We start from the raw sequence: 23384 nt of genomic DNA, 5'->3' as shown, positions 1-23384 counted from the left end.
ATTTGTGGTTTGTGGTTGATTGCAAACTGTGAAGGTTTGTCACACTGAGGCATCTATAAAGTCTGTCTCTATGTGGATTTTCCTTTCTCTAATACTGCTTGTATTCACTTTGCAGCCTTTGCTTCAGTTCAGGCAGACTATCTTAATTTTGGACATCCACATTCCTGAAATAGGTACTTAGCAAATTCACCTTTCGAGATCCTTAAAAGCTTTGACAAATTTCACTAAAATCAGCCAAAAAGCATTAAAGTTCAGGTAGGGAAGACGAACACAGGAGTTTAGATGGGCAAGAAGCACACACCTATGCTTGAATTGCAACTGGAAAAGCTTTGCTTCCTTTGGAAACTAACTTATTTCAGGCAGTACTTTCAGTTTTCCTGTAATCCTATTTTATGGGGCAACTCCCGCTCCTTGTGGGGGTCTGGCCTTTATTTTGAACTCAAAAGATGCTACCTTGATTGATGTCCCCTGACTAAATTTGATGGGCAGCGCAGCAGTGAGCTGAAGTGTTTGCAGTCTCTCTCATGGGTCACCTGTCTCGCTTTTTTTGGTTTTGATTTACTACTCTCTGCCACGCCAAAAAAATAAATATATGCCTTAATACTGTGGAGGAGCTAACCATGCCGAACCAGAACACATTCCCAAGCGGGTGTCACACTCTGGGGAATACTTCCCTGGTACCTTTCGTCCTCGGCGGGCTTTTCCACACAGGATGACCTGGTCTCCCTGCTGCAGCCTCACACTGAAACCCAGCGCTCTGCACAGCTGGGAAGGCTCGACTCGTTCCTCGTTTTCTCCCTACAGAAACAACTTGGGAGGCCGAGGGCTCCCACCGCGGGTAACGGGGCGATGCCGGGGTGTGTGGGTGTGTGCTCAGCGGGGGATATGGGTGGGGCCGAGCGGGCGGCGGAGCCCCACGGGAGGCGGCAGCCGGGGGGGGACCCGCGTTTCTGTCCCGGTGGAGGCGACCGGCCGGGATAGCGGTCTCCGGCCGGGACATCGCTCTGCGGGCGAGGGAATATCGGCGGCGGCGGCGGAGCCATGCTCCCGGCAGGTCGGTGCGGGGCGGCGCGGGGTGTGAGGGCGGGGAGGCTGCCCCGCGTTGTTGTCCAAGGGTGGTGGTGGAGCGTGGAGAACCAACCCTGCGTGAGGCGTTCTGCGCTTTGCCATGAAGGAAGTTGGGTGCTTAGTGGGCGCACACCCTGTGAGCGTGCCTGCTCCAAAACATTTTTTTTTTTTCCTCCCTTGGGTGTTTCCACTCGTGTCACCTGTTTGCATGTTTTCATGACAAATTGTGCCAGAGCTTTTACTGTTTTATTGTCTGTTTACTGCTATTCTTAGTACGTCAGGACAGTTTTACATAACTTTTCCTTGAAAATAGCCCTCAAGTGCAAGTGGTGTCTAACAAGTCTTTGACAGTCTCGAAATACCAATGTAACTTTTCTGAAGAGGGGGAAGTCTGGCACCAAAAAGTTGGGAAATGAAAGAATAAAAGTTGTATGAGCAATGTTAATTCGGTCCTAAATGTATATCCGCTCTGGGATAGTCTTAATTGGCTAATCATTTGTTGTGTTATTAATTAAAAATTGATTGTCTTTTTCCAGTCTTTCAGTTTTCAGTATGGGCTCCAGCCTACACTGTACAGCAAAACTGTGCTATGCTTTGCACAGAAATATTAATTTCCTTGTTCATGCTTTCATCAGTGTTTTTTGCATTATCTGTATGCCTCAAAACTGTTAGTGTATATTTTGTTACTCCCTTGGTAGTATTGGGATGCATTATCCAATTGACTGATGGAAAAATTTTATGAAAAGATAAAAGTACTTATGAAGGTCTCATGTAAATCAGAGGCAGTCCTTAATCTGAACCAGAAACCTGTGACTCCTTGTCCCTGTGCATGTTTTTCCCTGTCATGTTTCCTTATTCCCAGAAATACTGTGTATTTACTGCTCCCATTTTCTTCATGTGTCTTTGCAAGGCTCAACACCACAAATCAGTGACTGCAAAGCTGGGCATTCAGTAAAGAGGAAATGAAAGATGTGCATGCAGGCACCAGAGGTTTCACTTGCTTGCAGCAAGGAGCTCGGCTCTGTTTTTGCGATGCTTCTCTTAGTTGGGACAATATTTTATCCTCATTTTCTGAATGAGGAGTCAAGAAAGAGAAGTCTGAAGGTCTGAGTCTGCAAAGGTGACTCAATGCTTTCGTCTGCTGTTCTGGTTCATCATTTAAAATTACTACTTCATATGTTAAGACAGGTTTTTTACAAAGTACCTTATATTTTGTATCCATTTATAACTTCCGAGTAACTATATCAGATATCATCAAGTGCAGCATTCTAATGACAATATCATCACAAGCCATCTCTACGTACTGCTTTCATTATACAGATGAAAACATTAGGGAAGAAAGGCAAAGTCACTTTCCCAGCTGTTTTATAATAAGTTAGTTATAGATAAAGTATCAAAACTCAATACCGCTTTACTTTCTACCCAAGGCTGATTTTGAAATGGGTGGAGTTATTGTACCAGTACCTAGCTTTTGATAGATAGGATTTTCTATTTATAGCATTTCTAAATATGCACATACTATCCCAGTTATTAGGCAAACTGATATTTTCTAGATATGAACAGTCAGTTGTGTTCTGATAATCACAGAAGTTTGTTTAGTGATCATTCTGTATCAATAACAGTATACAACTGGGCGTGACCTGGGGACATCCACTTTAAAGTCTGGCTTTTGGTGAATAAAGGCAGTCAAATACTGAGTATGCGTGCGAAATAGCTGGAGTAATTGCAGAGTAAATATGTAAGAACACCAAAGAGGGATGGCTGGTTTCCCAGCTGCTCACAGTGAGTTCCACATATTGGCAGAGGAACAAGTAACTGTAGGCTCAGCCAGCAGAGAAGATGCTGGCCTTCTGCTGTCATCATTTGTCTTTGTCATTTTTTCATGTATTGCTCTGACTAAGCCTCATCCACCTGCAGCCTCCATGCATAAACCTGTCTCCTGCAGTTTTACCACATCACCAAACCTTTCTTTCCACAGTGTAAAGAGATCTGTTTTCTCCTGATGGAACACTAGCTGTGAGGTAGTTGCTTTAGGTGGATTGCCCAAGGCCTAGTCTAACTAAAATTTTAAAGCTGTTTGGGATGCTTGGTGGGAGAGACAGGCTTGTTACTTGCCAGTACTTTGTAGGACATCCTGGCCTGGATGAACTTCTTTATTCTATTAAACATGCTGTAGCTAGTAAAGATAAAACACCAGTAATGTTGATGATCCTTGATGACATCTGTCTTCACTTGAGACAGGAGGCACTGATGGGATAACTTAATTGCTATGCTGTGTTTGAGTTATTACTCCTCTCCACACTCTTGAATGTAAATATCTTCATTGAGATCTTTCACTATGTACTCTTTATTTACACGATGTACATTTCTGTGTCTCCAACTGCTGCTGGGGCTATGTTTACGTGTCACGTTCTGGGAGGGAACCTAGCCAGGGAAAAAACAAAAGTAATACTGGGTTTTTGTTTTTCTCAAGAATTAGGGATTGCATGAATTTTAGTAGCTTTAAAAATTTTTCAACTGCTTCAGTTTTAGGGGGAAAAAAAGGTTTCAGACTATGTTTTGATTAAAAATCTAAGGGGTCTCATGGTGGAGTTTTAAAGCAGATTCAGCAATAAGTAAATGTTCATAATATGAACATTAATATTACTGCTAATAATGTATTAGTAATTTAAGTATCAAAGAAGTGAGAAGTACCTTATAATTAACACAAAGCTATCTATGTCTCTGGAAGTGTTGGGTTGCTTGTTCAGATTCAGAAGTTGTTCCTAACAAGATGTTTGCCTTATGCAAATCCTCTCCTGTCTCCTTTCTGCTGCAAGCAGTAATTACTGAAGTTTGCATACAAGCAATTGACCACCCACATTTGAAAAATTCTATCAGTGAGGTCACATTAATGGTGAAATCAAGCATGCTTTCAGTTTCTGAAAAGAACGTTTGTGTCCAGGGAATCAGAAGACACAGTGTGACTGTTTTCCTATCGGTGTATCTCTTAAGCTTATCTTTGAGCATTTGGTCAGCTTATATACTCTTTTGTTTGCTTGTAGGTAATGAAGAATGTTTTAGCTCCTCTAATAAGCTTAAGTGCCCTAATGCAAACAGCAGCAATAGTTTGTGATATAATTGTATCCTCCTGGGAGGTCCAGTCATTTCTGGCTATCATCAAAAAAATAAAGCTACCCTGACCTTTTGTATAAATTAAAATCAGACTATTGCTATGTGAACTGTGATAAACAACTAGGTTTTGCTAAATTTAAACAAAAGTAGTAAGTTCAGAATGGTATTTTAAATAGTTTCTGAAACTGCCATGAAGGTAAGAAGGGACTCACGAATACCAAGATCTAAATTTTAAATGGGATCTATTTCATGTGATGATATTGATGATTATTTAGTGTTTATTGGCTCCCTGCATAGTAAGAAAGCAAGGCTTTGTATTAAGATAGAGTGTATAATTTATGTTACTGCAGGACTGACAGTTAAAGCAAACTGGTCTTAGCAGTCCCTTTATTACTTTATTCTACCAAGTTTCCGTGAGTCTTTGTGTACAGTTAAATAAGAAAAGGCCTACACGTATTTGACATTGAGACAGTTCAAGCAGAGGTATCGCTGAGTTTGGAAAGCACCCTTTTGCATTCAGATCATATGCTTAACAGCTGTAAATGACTTGAAACTTTATACAGGTGTTTATAAATAGCTGCAGTCTGTGGCTAAGGTTCATTTCTTCTTGTAAGCTTAGGGGTGATGAGCAGTCATTTTTATATGACCAATTGCCAACTAATGAGCCTTCATTATGGCCAAGTACTACATACTATTAAAAACAAATTTACAACAGTAAGTATAATTCCTTCTAGTAGTATTTTGAAGTCACTTCTATGATAAATGAGAACTCTCGGCATATCCATAGGAAATACAGTTACTGCCTGAGTATAGTGTATTTGGAATATCAGTATTCAGTGATACTCAATTACTACTTTTCATCAGAGAGCTAGCTTTACTAGTATACCATGTGAGCATTGATTCAGAGCATTCAAGTTCTGAAGTACACAGTAATGTTTATTGCTGTTAGAAAAGGAAAGCAAACTTCCATCTTCTTTGCTTTTAATTGGAAAGAAAAATAATTTCAAACCCTATTCAACTTTCTTTTTTTTAAATCTTTTTGATCATTTGTGCAGAATTTGGACACAGTGGTGATTTGCAATGTGCAACGCAGGGCTCAGCTTTCCTCTCCAGAGAAGTTCTTAGAGGATGCTTAGATGAGAAATGAGATGGTTTTACAAGCATGCATATGTTCCACATTCCCAGTGGTTGATGCAGTAGCAGGTTCCTCAAAACAGATACTAATAGTAGTGTTTTTTTCTTGGAAATGCTCTCTAGCATATCCACCTGTCTTGATGTACTACCGCATTTTTTTATTTCTACAGTTGAGATCTATGTATCAAGTAGTAATTCATCCTGCAGTGTTTCATTCTTGTTATTGATAAATACAATAGTAAAATAAGGAAATCAAAAAAGAAAAGCCAAAGGAAATGTTTGAAAAATTGTTAAAATTTCATTGGTGATCTGTTGGCATTTTAAATATTTCCCTTGCATGTGGTGTGATGTGCTTGTGTTTGTGAAAGTGTGTATGTATGTACATAAGGATGTTCTTCAGAAAAGGGAATGGGAATTTTCATAACTTCTTTTGCTTCTCTTTAAGAAATAGAGAATTCTTGTAAGAATGTGAAGCTGAAATGCAATACCTTTGTCAAGTTTCAGTTTTCTCTCTGTGCATACTGGTAAACTTACTTCCAGTGAGTTGCTGAATCTTGCAGGTTTTCATAGCAGAAAAAAAAGAATTGCAAACTCTTTCACCTTTTTCACTATGAAGTTTTAGTAGATGTCTTTATTTCTTAATTCCTTTGTCTGTAAGGAAACTGTAATGTTGAAGTCCATAGAGTCTTAGGGTCCTAGATTAGTTTGCATTGGAAGGGACATTTAAAGGCCATCTCGTCCAACCCCCCTGCAACGAGCAGGGACATCCTCTGCTAGTTCAGGTTGCTCAGAGCCCCATCTAACCTGACCTTGAATGTTTCCAGGGATGTGGCATCCACCACTTCTCTGGACAATCTGCTCCAGTGTTTTACCATCCTCACTTTAAAGACTTCTTCCTTATATCTAACGTAAATCAATCTCTTTTAGTTTAGAACCATTACCCCTTGTCCTATTGCAACAGGCCCTGCTAAAAAGTTTTTCCCCATCTGTCTTAGAGGTCACCTTCAAACACTGAAAGGCCTGCACATATTTCTTTCTCTTCTCTTTGCCCTGCTGATACGTGCTTTAGCATTTTCCTTATTTCCTTATTTTGTGAGTTTGGGGTGAGGACTTTAGAAGCAATGACGAGACTGCATTCTTACAAGGTTCTTCATCTTGCTCTCTCTGTTTAGCAAAACCTCTCAAAACCACAAGGAAAACATCCATTTCATCAGCCAAGTGACTTTTGTGGCTGTGTCTGGTGTTTCTGCTGGAGTGTACCACAGCTTCTGTCCAGCCCGCATCTTTGGGTTTCCTTTCTATGGAAACCAACATCAGAAGAGAGGTTTTCCTGGATGTCTGAGTTTTGCCCTCACACCAAGCTAAGGTGCAACTGAATAGTGCAGCTGGATCTGGGAGCTAACACCTAATCCTAGATCCCCTGCTCTAGACATGCATAAAAGAATTTTCCTACAAGAAATAAAGAGAATGTCAAAATTAAAGATAAAAGACCCCACCCCTCCACCCACAAACCTGAATGAAATCCTGTCCCATGTGGTTCAGTTCGTGCCTAAACATACTTTACTGCCCATGTTTCTCAGTGTTGGGGACGTGCCAGTTTCTGTCTGTGCTAGCTCCAGCAAGCTATTTTCCTGTCAAAATGTAATGACGTAATTGTATTTTTACTCACTGTTTATTGGTATCTGTGCTTCCAAATAAAAAACCAAAACAAAACAAGAAACAACCCAAAAACAAATAATAATTTTTTTTTAGTTATTCTCTGTGTGTGGTCAATGTTAACTCATGAAGAATAAATAATTCAAGTTTGCTGACTGTAGTCAACAAAAAGTGGTGGGAGATTTGTTTTTCTTTTTTTTAAATATCAGATTAGAGGTACAATTGAAAGAGTAAGCATTATTTATTTTCTAATGGAAAATATTAAAAATTCTATAAGCTTTGGGAAAAACAGAACAATGTATGAAACAATATATGAAACAGCATTTATAAATTAAACTTTTATGAAATTTAATAATATATGTTAAACATATCTTCACATAGTGAACCCTTTTGTTATTTGTAATTTTCATTTATTCATGAAACATTTACTGTTTAGATAGCTGAAAGGAAAAAGATATAGGATGACTGGAATGAATTGAACACAAACAATTTAGAGCCATTTCAGAACTGAAAATAAAAGACTCTATGTTAAGTAATGATAGTGTCCTTTGTAAAAATGAAAGGCTAAATACAGTACAGGCTTCAAAGCAGTTTAATGCTGATGTGATAGTGGGCACTAAATTAAAACAAGCAGTACTTATATCAGAACACCACTAAGGTGGTGTTCCACTGATTTATTAAAAATTACTTAACTGAAAAGACTTAGGCACTTGCTTTTTGTGAAATTATAATATGCATGAGTGACATAAATGAATTTTTTAAATTACCAAAACCATATGAACAACAAAGCACAGATATCTTCTCACTTTGTTTCTCTTTCCTTTAAAAAATATGAAATACAGTGGGAAAGTGGTAGATATGCAGTATTCGGTATAAACTTCTTCATCAAGTAGTGATTTCCCTAAGGTTTTGTTACTGAGATTTTTTCAAAGTGTTTGCAATAGCATTCACATAATTCAGTTATGACTGAAGCATGTGGTGCTGACCAGGAGTGTGTGCTTGAGCAGATGGATAAAAAATCCCAAAAAGGTGGCCAATATATTGAATGGTGTAGAAGCACACTACTGGGTCTCCCCAGAGAAACTTCTTCCCTCTGAAAAATGACCATTTGATCGTTATTTTTCAAATGCCTTTTGTTTGTTTGAGGGAACTGAAATAAACAATTCATGTGATTTATGTCTCAATTCACATTTACTTCAAAGCAAGGCCTTTCAATAAACCAGATAGATGACAACATCTTTACCAGTGTCTAAGTAATTTTAACTATGTCCAGAAAGTAAATTCTAGTAGCTTAATCTTATTTTTAATATCTAAAGGTAATTTGCATTTCAAATTCATCTGACTTTTATTTTTTTAAAGCTAGGCTGATATTATGAGAAAATTTAATAAAGATTGAATCAAATAATAGAAGTAGTCTTGCTTGGAAAGAATATTCCATAGTATCTAGAAAATCTAATAAAAATGCATGAAACTCAATATACCTTTTTTCATTCCCCCCCCCCCCCAAGATGTCTACTACTATATATTTCACAGAGTCTCCAGTTGCTGTAGTCTTCCTAGCTGTAAACTTGGAAAGCTAATTCCCCAGCTAGTGTATCTTGGAATAGCTGTAGGTAATCAACAAAGCCTTGTTGCTATGCACTCTCAAAGGAAATTTTGCCAGTGTTTTTAATCAAAACTTTAAGGGTCTCATACTTGTATTCTGGTTTTGTAACTGGTTTGTAACACAGTAATCTTAGCATTAAGACTTCCAAATGTGTTTCTCTCCCTTATCAATTCTGTTCTCTGTTCAAGACTAACTATTTTAGAGGAGGACAAATCTAATTTGCCCTTGAATGAAAGTCTGTAATGATTGAATTGGAGAAAAAATATTTTCAGTGAAAGTTTAAGCCAGATCCTACATTTAGCAGTTTGGAAACAGAAGAATTTTCCGCTTACAGAGTACATTCAGGACTGTTTCATTTTAATTTTCTCATAGTGCTCTTGCCAAGCTATTGTCAGTTGGTTTTCTAAAAGAGTTTAAAAACAGCTGTGTTTCACTGGCAAACTAGCAGCCTATATTTCAACACTGATGCTTATAGAATTCATTAAAACAGCAATCCATGTTTTTGTGTTTTAGCTTGCAAGTACATAGCGTATGCCATAACTTTTGTACTCCCACATGCTGTTAAGTCTATACTATTCATTTTGGATGACATGTATAATAATGAATAATATTCATTTTGTACACAACCTGTTCTTTAAAATATGCCTTAAATAACATCATAAAAATGCAGAACTATCCTTTCAAACTGTGGCAACTCATTCATTGGATGTAACATTTCAGAGACTTCTGTAAAAAGCTAGTCCATTTTATCAGAAATCAAGGGTTTAACATTAACCATCCTTCAAATATTGTAAAAGTAAAATATACTATTTTATTTCTCTTGCCACAATTATTTCACAGATGAGCACTGTAAGATTTAAATTGCCAAAATGTACATGCTCTCCTGTAAACAATCTGTTTTGCTGGTAGGCTGAAAAAGTTTTCACACTCATGTAGCAAAAAGCCAGTACTGGATAAATGATAGTTAAAAATATAAGTCTTTATTGAAGTACTAGGAGTCTTAAGAAGAATGTTTCAAAATTACAGGTCCCCTCCTTTCATAAGTTTTTGTTTCTTACTGAAAGATCATATTGATGAAAAGTCTTATAAGAGGTTTAAGCAACTGTCATTTTTTGAAAGTTACTCTTGAACATGCTGTTTTCTTTGTGGGTATATCTATTCTTAGTATATTGTTGAAGTCTTGTTCACTGAATTTTAATTTCGTGATAAGCATTTCATTTAAGAAGTGTTTTGTTTTGTTGTAGTCCTGATTAGCCAATCCAGATACCTGTAAGTGCCTTAGATACTGCAGGAGCACATGGCATTGCAGACTGTACCAACTATGGATTCAGTGAAAGTGGCTGCATTCAGAAGTGTCTCTCGAGGAACCTGGTTTGGCACAAGTGTGGAAGAGTGAGTAGGAGCTCAGCTGCACACTCACAGTACTATAGTTTAACACTGACCCAAGATGGTCAGTGAGCACTCTCAGGACTTGATTTCCTAATGCTATAAGGCTACTTCAACACTGGTAAATAGTGCTGCCTACAAGAGGGGGTTTGTAGAGGCCAGCAGTATGTGCTAAGGTCCTGAGAACCATGCAGGGTACGTTGAAGGGAGTTTATTTTGAATTTGCTGTAATCTGATCCTATGGCTTTTGCACATGGTGCATGTTAGGTGTGATTTCGAAGCGCATGTTCTGCTATACTTTCATCTGAAAAGTATATGGCTTATGTGCTCCAGGGCAAAGTGAAGCAAAGCCTGGTAAGTGAGGGCAATCAGATGATTTCTTTCAAAAGTATACTCATGGTCTTAACTAAGTATCAATGTTGAACCTAAAGTCATAGGTGTTGCTGCAAGTGGCAGTCTTTATTAACTTTATTAATCCTCCTATTAACTTCAGAGGCTTGATTTGTCCCATATCTCATTTTCCCTTTTGTCAACAGAAGTGTTTAGGCAAGTGCAAGAAAAACCGTGCTGGGGAGTTGGTTGAAGTGACGAATAAAATATAAGTTGCCAGGATGGGTATAAGCAACTGTATAGTAGAGGTGTATAGGACTACCCCATTTGGTAGCAGTGAGATTTTTTTGTGTGTGTTTTTAAGATGCTTGTGTGTTATAACAGTAATCTGCAGTAAATGGAAAATGGAACATGGGCAGAATAAATTTCAGAGGAGGAAACTTCAAACTGCACGTTGTATTTCATACCTGTACCAAACATGCAATCAGTTATTGCTGAGCAGCTGGTACTGGTAGCATGTTAAATTGTGGTATCTTGAGGAGTCTTACATTAGACAATAATAAAATATATGTACAATGAAGATGGTGATAGACGTATGACAGCATCAGCCTGTTTTCTTTAAAGATTTTTCATTTTCCGGATATTCAAGAGGAAAGTAAAAATTTGCTTAGATAGATGTGGTCAAACAGTGAGGGGCTTGATCATGGAAAAAGCAGAATGCTTCATAATTCCTTGGTCCTGTCCTGTCCGCATCAATCTTCTGAGTTTTACTGTATTTGAACTACACAGGTGCTCTGACTGTATGAGATAAGGTTTAATTTGATCTCAGACATGGTTTGGGAAAGATTTGTTTTCACTATGTGTTCTGTACGTTTCTAACTAGAAATGGAGGATAGTGTGCTTGAAAAGGTAGAAGTACTGGTGAGATACTTTTTTTCCAGTATGTAAACATAGTTTTCCTGTTTCTGTGCAACAGTGAGAGTATACCACAATGACAGTAAAGTATGGTAGGTAGGTATGTGTTATATGGCAAATCTGTTTGGAAGAACATGAACATACAGAACTTCCAATTGGTTTGTTTCCCAGAAGCATGCAGTGTGGTCAAAGGCAGTACTAGTTACACAAAATCTTTCTGCAAGGGCTCTCTGCTAGAGAGGGACCCAGAATTATTACCCAAGTAACTCTCCAGTTTATTCTTATTTTAGGACTGGTACTAATTTGAGAATTTATTTTGCAGGGGGGAAAGATGATTCCATGTGTTAAAGATCTACTGAGGAGATATGCTTACTGGAAAAATGTCTTTTGAATCTCATTCAAGCCGTAGCAGTATTTGGGCATTGCGGTCGATTTTGCAGCCCCGTGGGTGAATTGTGTGAAGACAGGTTGGCATTCCTTTAACTAACTTTTCTTTATCTGATGGACAGAAATAGATATAGGTTGTTATATGGCTAATCTCTAGAATCTTTGTCTTAAGGCAGTAGAGAGAAAGCAAAGGTGGGTTTAATATAGAGAAGTCAGCCTTCCATTGAGATCATTCCTGAATGTTTTATTTAGCTTTGTTTTCTAACTCACTGTTACCTTTGTCATTGCTCATTTTATGAAGCTACACATTTATGTAATGATTTTCTACTTCATTTACTTCCTTCTGTATGCATCATTAGGATGAATGCTGCTAAAAAGATCAAAACAAAAATATAAAGTGGTTGTCCAACACTGATAGGAGATTTGTCTTGAGTTTTTTGTTCTTATTGTTGGGAGTTTTTTGACTGTCATGTATTTGTCAGAAAGGGACAAAAGAAATGAACTGAAACTGGAGGGCACTTTCTTCTACAGCTTCATAGCTTCAGCATGTTATACATCAAATAAAAACTGCTGCTCACATTTCCCTAAATTTCTGGATGAATGCTCAAGTAAATGAAATGCATTAAAAATGGATTTTAAATTAGTCTGCAAAAGCAGGAGAAGATCAAGCCATTTAAATTATGGGACCTCTGAAGTCCTCCCTCAGTACTGTGCTGACTTGTGGCAAAGGAAACAGTGGGTTTAGAAACCTAAAGAAATGTGGGTGAGACACTGGAACACGTTGCCCAGAGAAGTTGTTGATGCCCCATTATTGGAAGCGTTCAGGGCCAGGTTGGATGGGGCTTTGAGCAACCTGGTCTAGTGGAAGGTGTCCTTGCCATGTTAGAGTATTGGAATTAGATGGTCTTTAAGGGTCCCTTCCAACCCAAACCATTCTATGACTGCTCTAAGAGAGTTCTACCAGACAAATTTCATGTGTCAATGATAATCTGTAACTTAGGAATTGCTGGGATGTGGTTAACTTAGTGTATATGATCAGATTACAGATGCAGGGAACAGAGAAATCTCAGAGCAGAAATTATAATAAATGGTGATATTTGTTGATAAACATTGTTGATCAGTGTCTGCCAAGTCCTAGTGTACAAATTACACTTCTTAATGTGTAAGACACTTTTCTTGTTTTATACATCAGTGCTACAGCGTGACCTTCCCAGATCACAGCAGTTGGAATCACAGCAACTTACCCAAAATGTTATTGCTTGCAAAATAAGTGCCTTTTGTTTTGTTGTATATGCACTATTTTCTGAGATATGTTCTCTTGTGGTAGAGGTACATATAATGAATTTCAGAAGACCGTTTGCCCTAGCACTAATTAATGTATGCAGAACATGTTTTCTATTCTCTGTTTCTTATGTCAAAGGAATTAGAGATAAGAATTTGTGAGAAACTGAAATAACAATGGAATCAAAGGTGACAGAGAAAAAAAGGCAACGGAAGGCAAAAGAAAAAGCAAAGACATTGAATTTAAATGAGCGGAGTTTAAATGTGATCATAAATCCAGAACTGCCTGGGCTAAGTCAGGATGGGGACATCTAGAGAGATCCTGATAAGAGAAACACTAGCAATTAATAAAAAATAAAATAAACAAGAGGGCACTTTGGTTTACCCTAACACTGACATTTTTAAATTAATTTTTTCTTTAACTGTTTCCTGTTTATGAAACTATAGTTGTAGTGACAGCGTAAGGGAAAGCTTCAGGGGATGGTTGCTTCTAGTAGCAATAGCATCTGTTAATACAAACTTGATACAGCTTGCTCAGGTTTTTGTGTGACCTTAAAGGCTTTTTCCACAGCAGTCATAAAAAAATACTATATTACTCAGCTCTTTATACTGTCATTATGATGTATTTTTCTCTTCGTAATTTGTTCATGTCTAAACCTTTTCTGAATTACCCGGTTGTTTTCTGCTGAAATCTACCAAAGGTGTGAGGAAGTGACTGCAATGACATGAAATTTTGCCTCATGGTAATTGTGATAAAGGAGGAGATATAAATAGAGAACTGAGTTCTGACTTCTATATCCTGTGTTTGTGTTTAGTCATGTTCATTAGAAATGAACCTGCCCATCTTTAGATATTCAGCTGTGTGTATTCATAGGACAGGTCAGAGAGAGAAGCCTAAACAAGGGAATAGGGCCATATCACTTAAAGAGGAACAGCTTTTTGTGCATAATGTCAGCTTTGTAAGGTTTGATAGTCAGGTATCTTTCTAGTCTACCTGTGCCAGGTCCATGCAGTCAAAGATACCCTAGGAACTTATTTTACTCTGTTCCCATTGTCACTGTAGGGAAGGTCAGTGGAATTTCTTTACATAGAAAGCCAACAAGATCAACCCTAAACTCACCCCATTTGTAGAAAAATTGTTCCTCTCTGTAGAACCTCATTTTACCAAGTCCAGGCATTACTAAGCTTAGTAAGAAGGATGAAGATGTCAGGATTGATTTTATACAGATAGAGCAAGTGTTTGTTTTCACATACAACTTAGCAATTAGCAACAGAAAGTACATAAATGGTGAAAATGCTCTTATTTCATGCTAGTTAGATAGGCCTCTGAAAATAGAAGCGCAGCCACTCTGCTGGCTGATACAGTGGTGGGAGGAATGTCCTGTGTTTTAGGGTAATTGCTTTAATTGAAACAGGTGTGCCACAGTGCTGCATCAATTTTGCTGCTTTCTGATCTCATTGTAAAGTTTACCAGTGGCTTTTATAATTTTCATTTCCATTACTGGAATGTCTCAGAGAAGCAACGTGACTGCCTTTTCCATTATCTGCAGCCAGTTCTGAAGTGCTTTCTGCTGTCCTTCCTGCGATGAATGCATTTTGGCTTGCTTCAGGGGATTTGCCTTTCAGAATTCCAGCAACCAAGAGCTAGAGTTGCATTTTGAGACACATTTACTGGATGTGTGTGAGGTGTGCTGACTGGGAAAATCAACACCTTCTGGATGGGTGAGGGGCAATTCATTGTGCTAAGGTCACTGATTAGTGCTGAATTAAACGTTCACTTCATTTCCAAATGTTATATTGCAGGGGTTGTTTGAAGTGCTAGTGAAACTTTTTCCATGATTTCTTATTATATCACTGTAAGTGATCAGGGCAAGCAATGTGAAGAGATGAATGGCTGAGTCTCTATGAAAAGATTGCAAAGAGGCCAAGAGAGTAAAGGTCTTTAGTTTCTGAAGTCTCATTTGAACTAGTATGTATGCTTACCATTCTCATCCTATATACAGCCCAAATAGAAATGAATCTTCTTGAGATTAGAAGAAAATCTCTGAGCAAAGATGGGAGTCTGGGTTATTTTATGCCTCAGTATGTTTCTCATGATTATACCCATAGTTTTATCCTACAGGGTGAAAGAAATGTGGAGGAAGGGGAGGAGGAGATGCCTTAGAGGAAAAACAGACATTTTCCAAACCCTAATTGTTTTAAAAACCATAGACTTAAGACTCTCTAGGTGAAGATGGGCATGTTTCTGTGGAAGGGAAACCCATGGGAGAACATCATGCATTCCCTTTGGGTGATATTTGATTTGGATAATGAAACTAGAATCGGAGATACAGAAAAGTCTAATCAGATAAGTGCAGTCAACTTGTAAATTCTTAAATAGCTCTATCCTTACACTCCTTGTCTGGAAAAAAAATACTACTTCTTTTTGTGTTAAGTTTTTAGCATGAGAGGATACTCATGGTAATCCTGGACAGTGTAGTCTACTGTCACAAAATTAAAGATGCAGTGGGTGTCATTCCATATCACTTATGTTGGCCCCAATTTTTCATCAATATATTTTAAGAAAGTGAGCAAGAACTTCTATTCTGTGTATTTCCACTTCTCCTTTGTCCTTATTTTAACAAGTTTTTGCTGATGGACAGTAACTCATTATATATTGACAGAGTTCGTACACTTCTTTCTCAGATATCTTTCTTCTTAAGACTGCTAATTAAAAAAAAAAAAAAGAGAAGCAACCTTCCCCAAGTGAGGACATCTGTGATGGGAAGAAATAAAAGGGACACATTTTATGCTTTCTCTAGCAGTTGACCCTCTCCTTTCTCAGCATAGTGGTGGAGAACAGTTTGAAAGAGAGCTTTCTTCACGCAGGTATCAAAGGCTAATGTGATTGAAGTGAGGGTTGTAAACAGACTTGGATTACGTTTTTGTTAGGGTTGACTGTGGCAAGCTTGTTATGTGGTCACAGGAATTCCTGGGCACAGGGGAGTGAACAGCAGGGAAGGACATTGTTGTGCTCCAGTACCCTAACTGGAAAATATTCTGGATGATCCTGAGAAAGATGGTGATCCGTCTTTCAGTTAAAACTTGGGTAAACATTGTTTTTCAAATGTCACTTCTTTTTTTTTTTTTTTTTCAACAAAGCATCCTAAGGCAGTGGGACTGTAGAGCCCGTTTTTAAACCCTAATTGAAATCAACCTTATTTATGTCAAACAAAGTAGGTTAATACTGAGTTTCTAGAAAAAACTGTAGTAAAATGCAGATATCTAGAAGTAAAGCATATAATCTACAAACCTTTTCAAACCTGTGCAGTGTTATTCTCAAAGATGAGTGTTAACAAGAACTTCTTGGTTACTTCTAAGCACACAGAAGCTATCTTTTAAAAGATTGCAAGATTCATAAACTGAGGTACCCGTTTAAGAGGAGGTACTGGCCCCCAGTATTTGATTTGTTTCCTTTGCCTTCTGGATGTGTTTGGTGCATTGCAGAGTTCTCGAGATTTCCTGTGGTTCTCTAATGTACTTGCTTTTTTTTTTAAATGCCTCTACTACATACTGTATCTTATAATTGTTGCCACGAACGACATGGGTTTTTGCCTTATATATGCAATTTCTTGGTTCCTTCTAGGTCACAGTAGTCTGAAAAGATGTTCCTGTCTCACTTGGTTCTCATAAGATTCAGCAGGGTTTTTCGAAGAGGCTTTCAGATGACATGTTTCAAGAGTTATGCTTTCATGGGCAACCACACACCAATAACTACAGAATAGTTTTGCTTGTCAGAAGAACCCTTTCAGGTTATGGATGACTGCAGAAATTCTCTTACTGTTTCTCATTGCTCAAGCAATAATACCTTTTATTTCTACCTTTGAGACAGGTTCCAAGTAGGAGCAGTTGAAGCACAGCTTAATTTTGTCAGGATATGATAGTTTCTATTACATTAACTTTCAAGGGAGCAAAATATCTCAACTTACATTATATTCCAAGTACAGTAACTTCAAAGAATTATTCAGTAAGAGATGGAAATAGTGAAGGGGAAAAAAAAGTTGAAAGTTATGCTTTGTTACTGTGTATTCAGTATTGGTTAGTGTTGCATTAAAGCTAGACTTTTTTTGTTTCAGACTAAAATGATACTGTTCTGAAAGCAGAGTTTTGGGGGGCTTTAATTTTCAAGTAAGCTGCCTTCAAGCATATGTATCAGTAAAATTTCTGAAGGCAAAAACAATATGCAGGTACATGGAGTAGATTTTTGATAGGGGACATCATAGCTATTCGCAGGGTAAACTTTGACTCCACACTTCAAGTCAGGCAAGCATTTCAAAACAGTGATATTTCACCTTTTAAGTTGCAGGCCTTACATTCCTGCTTAATGTTGAAGTCATCTCTTAATATAGAAGACAGATCAATGGCAGGGAAAAAAAAAAAAGCATGCTTATAGTTCAAGAGAAACCTACATTTGGTTTCCACAGGTAACTTGATAGCATTAGCTGCTTGCTTCAATAAACATTGCACCAAACTGCAGTAGGGAAAACCTTGCTCGTATGAGTCTCTCCTCAGCAGTATGACTCTTCCCTTTGTATATAGATAGAAAAGACAAGCTAAATATGGAAACCCTGTTAAATTAAGGCTTTATGAGATGTGTGTTGCAGAGCCTTTCTTCCATCAAGTGTGGTGTTAGATGTAGAATCATAGAATCAACTGCGTTGGAAAAGACCTCCAAGATCATCAAGTCCAACCCTTGATCCAACACCACCGTGGTTCCTAGACCATGGCACTAAGTGCCACATCCAGTCTCATCTTAAAAACCTCCAGGGACGATGAATCCACTACCTCCCTGGGCAGCCCACTCCAATGTCTGATTACTCTCTCTGTAAAAAATTTCTTCCTAATATCCAACCTAAACCTCCCCTGGCAGAGCTTAAGGCTGTATTTCACTCACTTTTCTTACATAAATAAAGCTCTCTTTCTCGTATATAAAAATCAATATAGTTGAAAAGAAATGCAGTCGAGCTTTTAATAAACTTTTCTTTACTTCTGCCATTAAAAGCTAAGTGTTTAATTTTTAATAGTATCACCTATTGTCAAGACTCTAGGAGTGTGCAGAATGTGTGAATGTGCTCTGCTTCCTACATTGCAATTTCAGTATGTATTCTGAAATACTAGTTGAAACTATTCTAAACATATAATATTCTGAGCTATTTTTTCCAGTATTTCTGTGGGCAATCTTTCTGCCTTGGTTTTAAAAATAAGGCGATGGTTGTCATTTCAAGGTGATTTCTGCTGAAGGTGATTTCTTCAGTACCTCAAGTTTTTAATAGGGGGGAAACTAGCAATACGTCTTCTAATATTTATAATAGATTCAAAACGCATTTGAATTTATTTTCTAAAAATTTTTTCTTCTCTCTAGAAGATACGAAGGATGTCCTCGTGATATATGAACAAGAAGCAGAAGAGTGGGCACTGTATTTAAAATTTCTCTTTGGACACATAGTGAGTGAAGGAAGAATCTTACTCTACAATTTAAAGACTTCAACTTTCAAGCACCACGAGCTATTCTGTTTACCCTCTTATAAATGTAAACTCCTGATACTCTCATGTGGACTTCTGAACTGCCTGAATCAAGAAAGATGTTATTTTCTGGAACAAGTTCTAAAACCTCTAGAAAATGTGGTAATTCTGCTTTGTGGGGTGGAGAGTTCCAGGATTCTTTATGAGACACTGACCTTAGATGGAGGCAGCAAAGAGATTTCCACTGATCAGAAACCTGAGGAATATATCGCTGTTGTTACTGGAATTATTCAACCAGGTAATACAAAAAGGGAAACTTTGTATGATTAATGAAAGAGTTTGCTTAATCATTTGAAGGAGAAAAATGTGATAATTCAGATTTTCTGGAGAAATTATCTCACTTCAGCTTGGTTCAATAGTTTTGGTTTGATGATGCATTTGTCACTGAAGTGTGATGAAACTGTTGTACTCTTAGTCCTGGTTCAGGGAAGCAGCTTGGAAAGTCTAAAAGCTACCACTGGCAACTGTGAACCTTCCATCACTACTTCATAGTCAGACTGAAGAGCTGACAAACACTTATTTCTCTATTTCCTGAGTTTACAAATCTCAGAGTCTGTCCAAAAGCATGGGTTTATGTTTCATCTCTTTCAAAATGCCTTAATTGTGACAGTGTGTGTATCTCCTTAGGCAAATCTGACAAAACAAAAAATAATTACTAAGACCCAGTTTCATGGATGACAAGTTTTCTTGTGTTACACGTAAAAGCTGTAAGAGCAGAAGTTCCCTTCTACTTTTTCCAACCCAGATAAAAAAACTGTAATGGAAGGACTAAAACTATCCGGTTTTATGTGTTTGCACATCCATAGAAACTAGAAGCATTAATGTAAAAATTAGCACTTCTGTAAGGTAAAAAGACTCCCTCTCTGAGGCTGAGAGGCACTGAAATGGCAAAGTCTGTGTACATGGTTTAATTTAACACGAAATTTAACTTTGCCAGGCTGCACAAATGAAACCAGGAAATAGCTTTAGAAAGATGCATGAGCCACTTTGGAAAGGCGTAGTAAGTTGGGCACTGGTTTCAGGTAGACAGCTGTGTTTTTCTTTGAGAGCATATTTACTACTGCTTCTTTGTAGTCTTTAGGTCTCTTACCTTCTCTCAGCTCTTGCTATTTTGTCTAGTAAGCAGAACATTGTGCTTCTGTCTTTGTTACCTGCAAGGTGCCATTTTATTGGCATGGGAGCTTGTGCATGAGAAAAAAATCCTGAACTTCAGGATGTGTACTCAGACCTTAACCTAGTTTTGGATGCATATGAACATCAAGAATATTCTTTTGAACACTGGGGTAGAGAGACCCCACCTGAGTCGGAGTGACCTAGCTGGATGTACCTGCTGCCTTGTGCTTGAGCAGGTAAGCTTAGGTATGCTATAAGGCTTTCAAACCTGCCCAGACTGTGTCTACACACAGTCTGGCTATATCAGATCAATGTTTTCAGAATAGCATTTTAGATCTCCTCTTCAGTACTTAATAACCTTTTCCTCAGTATGTCTTTCAGACTTTAAGTTGTGGGCTCATTAGAGTTGTCCATTTTGGTTTCAGAAGGTACTGTTTGCAATTTCTGACTGTGCCTGATATGTAGCTTCAGATTGAAGCTTCTTGGCAGTTTTTTAGTGGAATGAAAGCAGTGGGTCTATACTCTGTGTGTATGTATAGGAAGGAACTGGGCTCAGAGACCATCAGTTGACTCATGCACAGGAAATTGCAAACTTTTCTGCAAAGATAAACAGTTTCCTAGAAGAAACAGGATGGTTCTTTCCTTAGGTCTATGCACTCACGAAGGTATTTATTACATGTGCCCTTGGAAATTGCTTACAGTGTAATGCCAAGTAACCAGTAGGTGTTCAAATGATCTTTGCTTTGGCAGTGGTCAATATCAGCAACTTCAGAGATTAGTACAAAGCTGAATTAATGAATAGTGTGTGCATCTTTACCAGGGATGCATAGACTGTGGCTAAGATCAGACAAGTTCAATTGACTGAACTAGATCCAGGACTGGGAGTAGTGTTGATGCCTGGTGCTTCAGGGCGTAAGCACTTCCTTCACAATTATAGCTGAGAACTGCTCTGGCCCTGTTTTTTTCTGTACTTGTGTGCCCTGGCCATCAGCAAGGCCAGCTTGGATCAATGCTTGATAGGAGACCTCTGTGCTGCTCTCTGTTACACAGTGAAAGTATTCCAACTGTGAGATTTGCTTCCATTTGACTGTTGATTTAAGTTCTGAGAAATGAAGATGAGCATGGGTTATCATTATTTACCTTTGCTTAAAGATAATGGTGTCTGTGTTTATGATACTCTTTTGTAGAATCCTGTTAAGCTCTTAGCCTTTGTGATACCTGTGACAGGGATTTTGACAGATTATGTGTCTGGGAAAAAGATTTTTCCCTTATAATAAAAATTATTTGCCATGGGGTTATTGACTATATGAGGATTATTTTTTCCTTTGGATCAGTTTTTTTTGGCCTTTCTTGAGGACCATGCACTCACAAGATTTCCCATCTCTCTTCATATAAATCATCATCTTCAGTCACTTTTCATTTTCAGTGCTTGTCCCTAGTCCCTTATATATCTGCCTTTGGAGATAGTGATCAAAACACTTTTGTGTATATTCTTCATGGTTTTCAGTTCCCTTTTTTTCCTCCTGAACTGTTCATTGCTCTTAACTTGTTCTTCTAAGCATTTGTACCTTCTTATCTCCTCAGTATTGGCAAGAGCTGTCACTCTACCAGTCTAAAAATTTAGTAATGTGCTTTAATTATAATGTCCCCACCACATATTCCACTGTAACTAAATTCTGTTAATCCCTTAGGATAGCATGCTGTTGAGGTCCTAGGACTAAGGGATGCCAGGGCTCAGGAGTGGCTTGCAGGTAGTTAGAACAACTAGAAGATGGATGCTAAATTAGGTTGTTACCTCATGGTTCTGGAGAGTGTTAATAATGGCATAGCTTAGGTGCTAGTAATCACCACCCTTCCACTACGGATTTCTCCATACTCAGGAAAGTTCATAGGCAAGGTAATTTTTCAGTTGTCTTTTCTTTCCTGGGTACTATTCCCTTTGCACTTTCCCTACAGTCTGAGATGGAAAGAGAGCAAAATAAGTCTCATGCCCCTCCAGTTATTTCACCTACCAGGTTCCGGTTTCATCTTCTTGGAGCAGGTAGGGCTTTACCTGTTAAAATTTTATTCTAGCTCTAAAGTAGTTTATATGCCAAAAATTCGAGGCAAAAGACAATGCTAATTAAAGTGCTGAGTAGCACTAAATAAAATGCAAGGGGTTTTGTACTCAGCAGAGAGCTTGTTTGCCCTGTAATGTGATTCAAACACAAAATCTGAACGGTTTGTCATTCTTGTTTGAACATGTTCTTGGAGGAATAAAGGGAGAACTAAGACATGGAAACTGGCCTTTCTGACATATATTTCCTAAGTGGTGACAGACTTTATTATATTCATCTCGTGCATGAAGAAGATATTTTTATTGTTGTCAAAAGATTCCTTTAGCAGGACTTGTTCATAAAATATTTCGCTGTTTGAAAATGCTACATTGAGATTCAGATTTGGTTTTGAATTTTGTGTAAGGGCCTATTGTCCTAAAAGAAGGTAATCCTCAGGGAAAGAGGAGAACAATCAGAAATTTTATTTTTCTGTGTTAACATCTAAGATGGTCCAATGTGACTCTAAAATTCTGACTTTTCTTTATCCACATTCCCTAATGTTGCTGAAAGTAGAATCAAGAGACGTATTTTGTTTGCAACTGTCTTTTCCTTTTCCTGTTTCTTTCCACAGCTTCTCCTTGGTCTGCTGAACTGTGTACCTCCTTTTATATTAATTGACATACTTTCAATGTATTCATTCAGTACCCTGGGGTATTAGACAAAACTGGTGGGTTTTGTTTAGTCCTGAAACATCCGCTTCAAATTCAGGCAACCATGTGTTTAAGCAAGGGATTTGTAGATATAGATAGGTAATTGCATCTGGAGTAGTTAGCTTAGTTCTTTCAATGTCCTGAATTTCTCCTGTAATTATCCTCAATGCTGATGATGCAGAAAGAGAATAGGTCTTATCTAGTACAAATAACGTTCTGTGACACTGTTTCTAAAGTGAGCTGACACTTATTAAACTTTTTGGTGGGACTTCTTGGTGCAGCTCAAGAGTCATAGGTATCCCTTAGTCTTCTTGCTGTTTAATTAGGTGTCATTGTTTGCCGTTGTTTACAGCTCAACAAAACAACTCTTGTCACTTTCACTTCCAGGCTTTCCTCTAAGCAGTGGTATTCTTTTTTTTTTTCCTTTTTTTTCCTTTCTTTTTTTTTCCAAAATATGAAGAGAATTTACTTCTACAAAATTTGATATTTGACAACTGCTCATCAAACCTACATGTATCTGTTCATTATCTGCTATTGTACTGAAAAGTGAGAGGTACGTAAAGTAACATAATCCAGCTAGAAAATGCTGTCCACAGTCTTCAACAGCCCAGGAAAAATTCTCAGAACGAATATGTAACTTTTACCTGAGACAGCAATATGCCATTATTTCTGATTGCTTACCTAAAAAATATTCCATGTACCTGCACACACTTTTAATGACCAAGAAGATTAATGTTAAGAAAACTGCTTTTGCAACTACTAGTAAGGTATAGATGTGGAGTAATGAGATACCAGCATTGAGTGTTTTTCTCTAAGTAAATGTAGGACAAACAGGCTGTGAGTTTAAAATAGGGCTTAGCACATGCAAATCTTCAGACCACTTCAAATATGGGGCCAGTTTCCATTGTTCTGGTCACAGGAAAAGAAAGAAATCATTATTGTTTTGCCATAGCTTTCATGGTATCTGTTTCCTGATTCATTTGTAGTACAGTGGCATCAATTTTATTTGAATTTGGGTATGACATTGAATACTGAAGTAATGTTTCACATTTTGAATCCACTGCTTTGCTTGTTCTCCTGTAAAAT

General features: G+C 37.8%; 1 protein-coding gene across 1 annotated transcript in view; it reads left to right on the top strand.

Moving 5' to 3' along the window:
• The first annotated feature begins 712 nt into the window (after window positions 1-712).
• The window catches only part of BANK1 (B cell scaffold protein with ankyrin repeats 1), a 141885-nt gene continuing 119213 nt past the window's right edge, over window positions 713-23384 (top strand). The window contains exons 1-2 of the mRNA XM_027677165.1: window positions 713-1058; window positions 18279-18677. Of these exons, the coding sequence (XP_027532966.1) occupies window positions 713-1058; window positions 18279-18677 (745 nt within the window). The remainder of the gene's footprint in view (window positions 1059-18278; window positions 18678-23384) is intronic.

Source organism: Neopelma chrysocephalum, unplaced genomic scaffold (assembly GCF_003984885.1).
Source record: "Neopelma chrysocephalum unplaced genomic scaffold, ASM398488v2 Primary Assembly neopelma1_42b, whole genome shotgun sequence".
NCBI lineage: Eukaryota > Metazoa > Chordata > Aves > Passeriformes > Pipridae > Neopelma > Neopelma chrysocephalum.
Note: the sequence above shows the minus strand (reverse complement) of the source record. Positions and strands in the feature narration are given on the sequence as shown.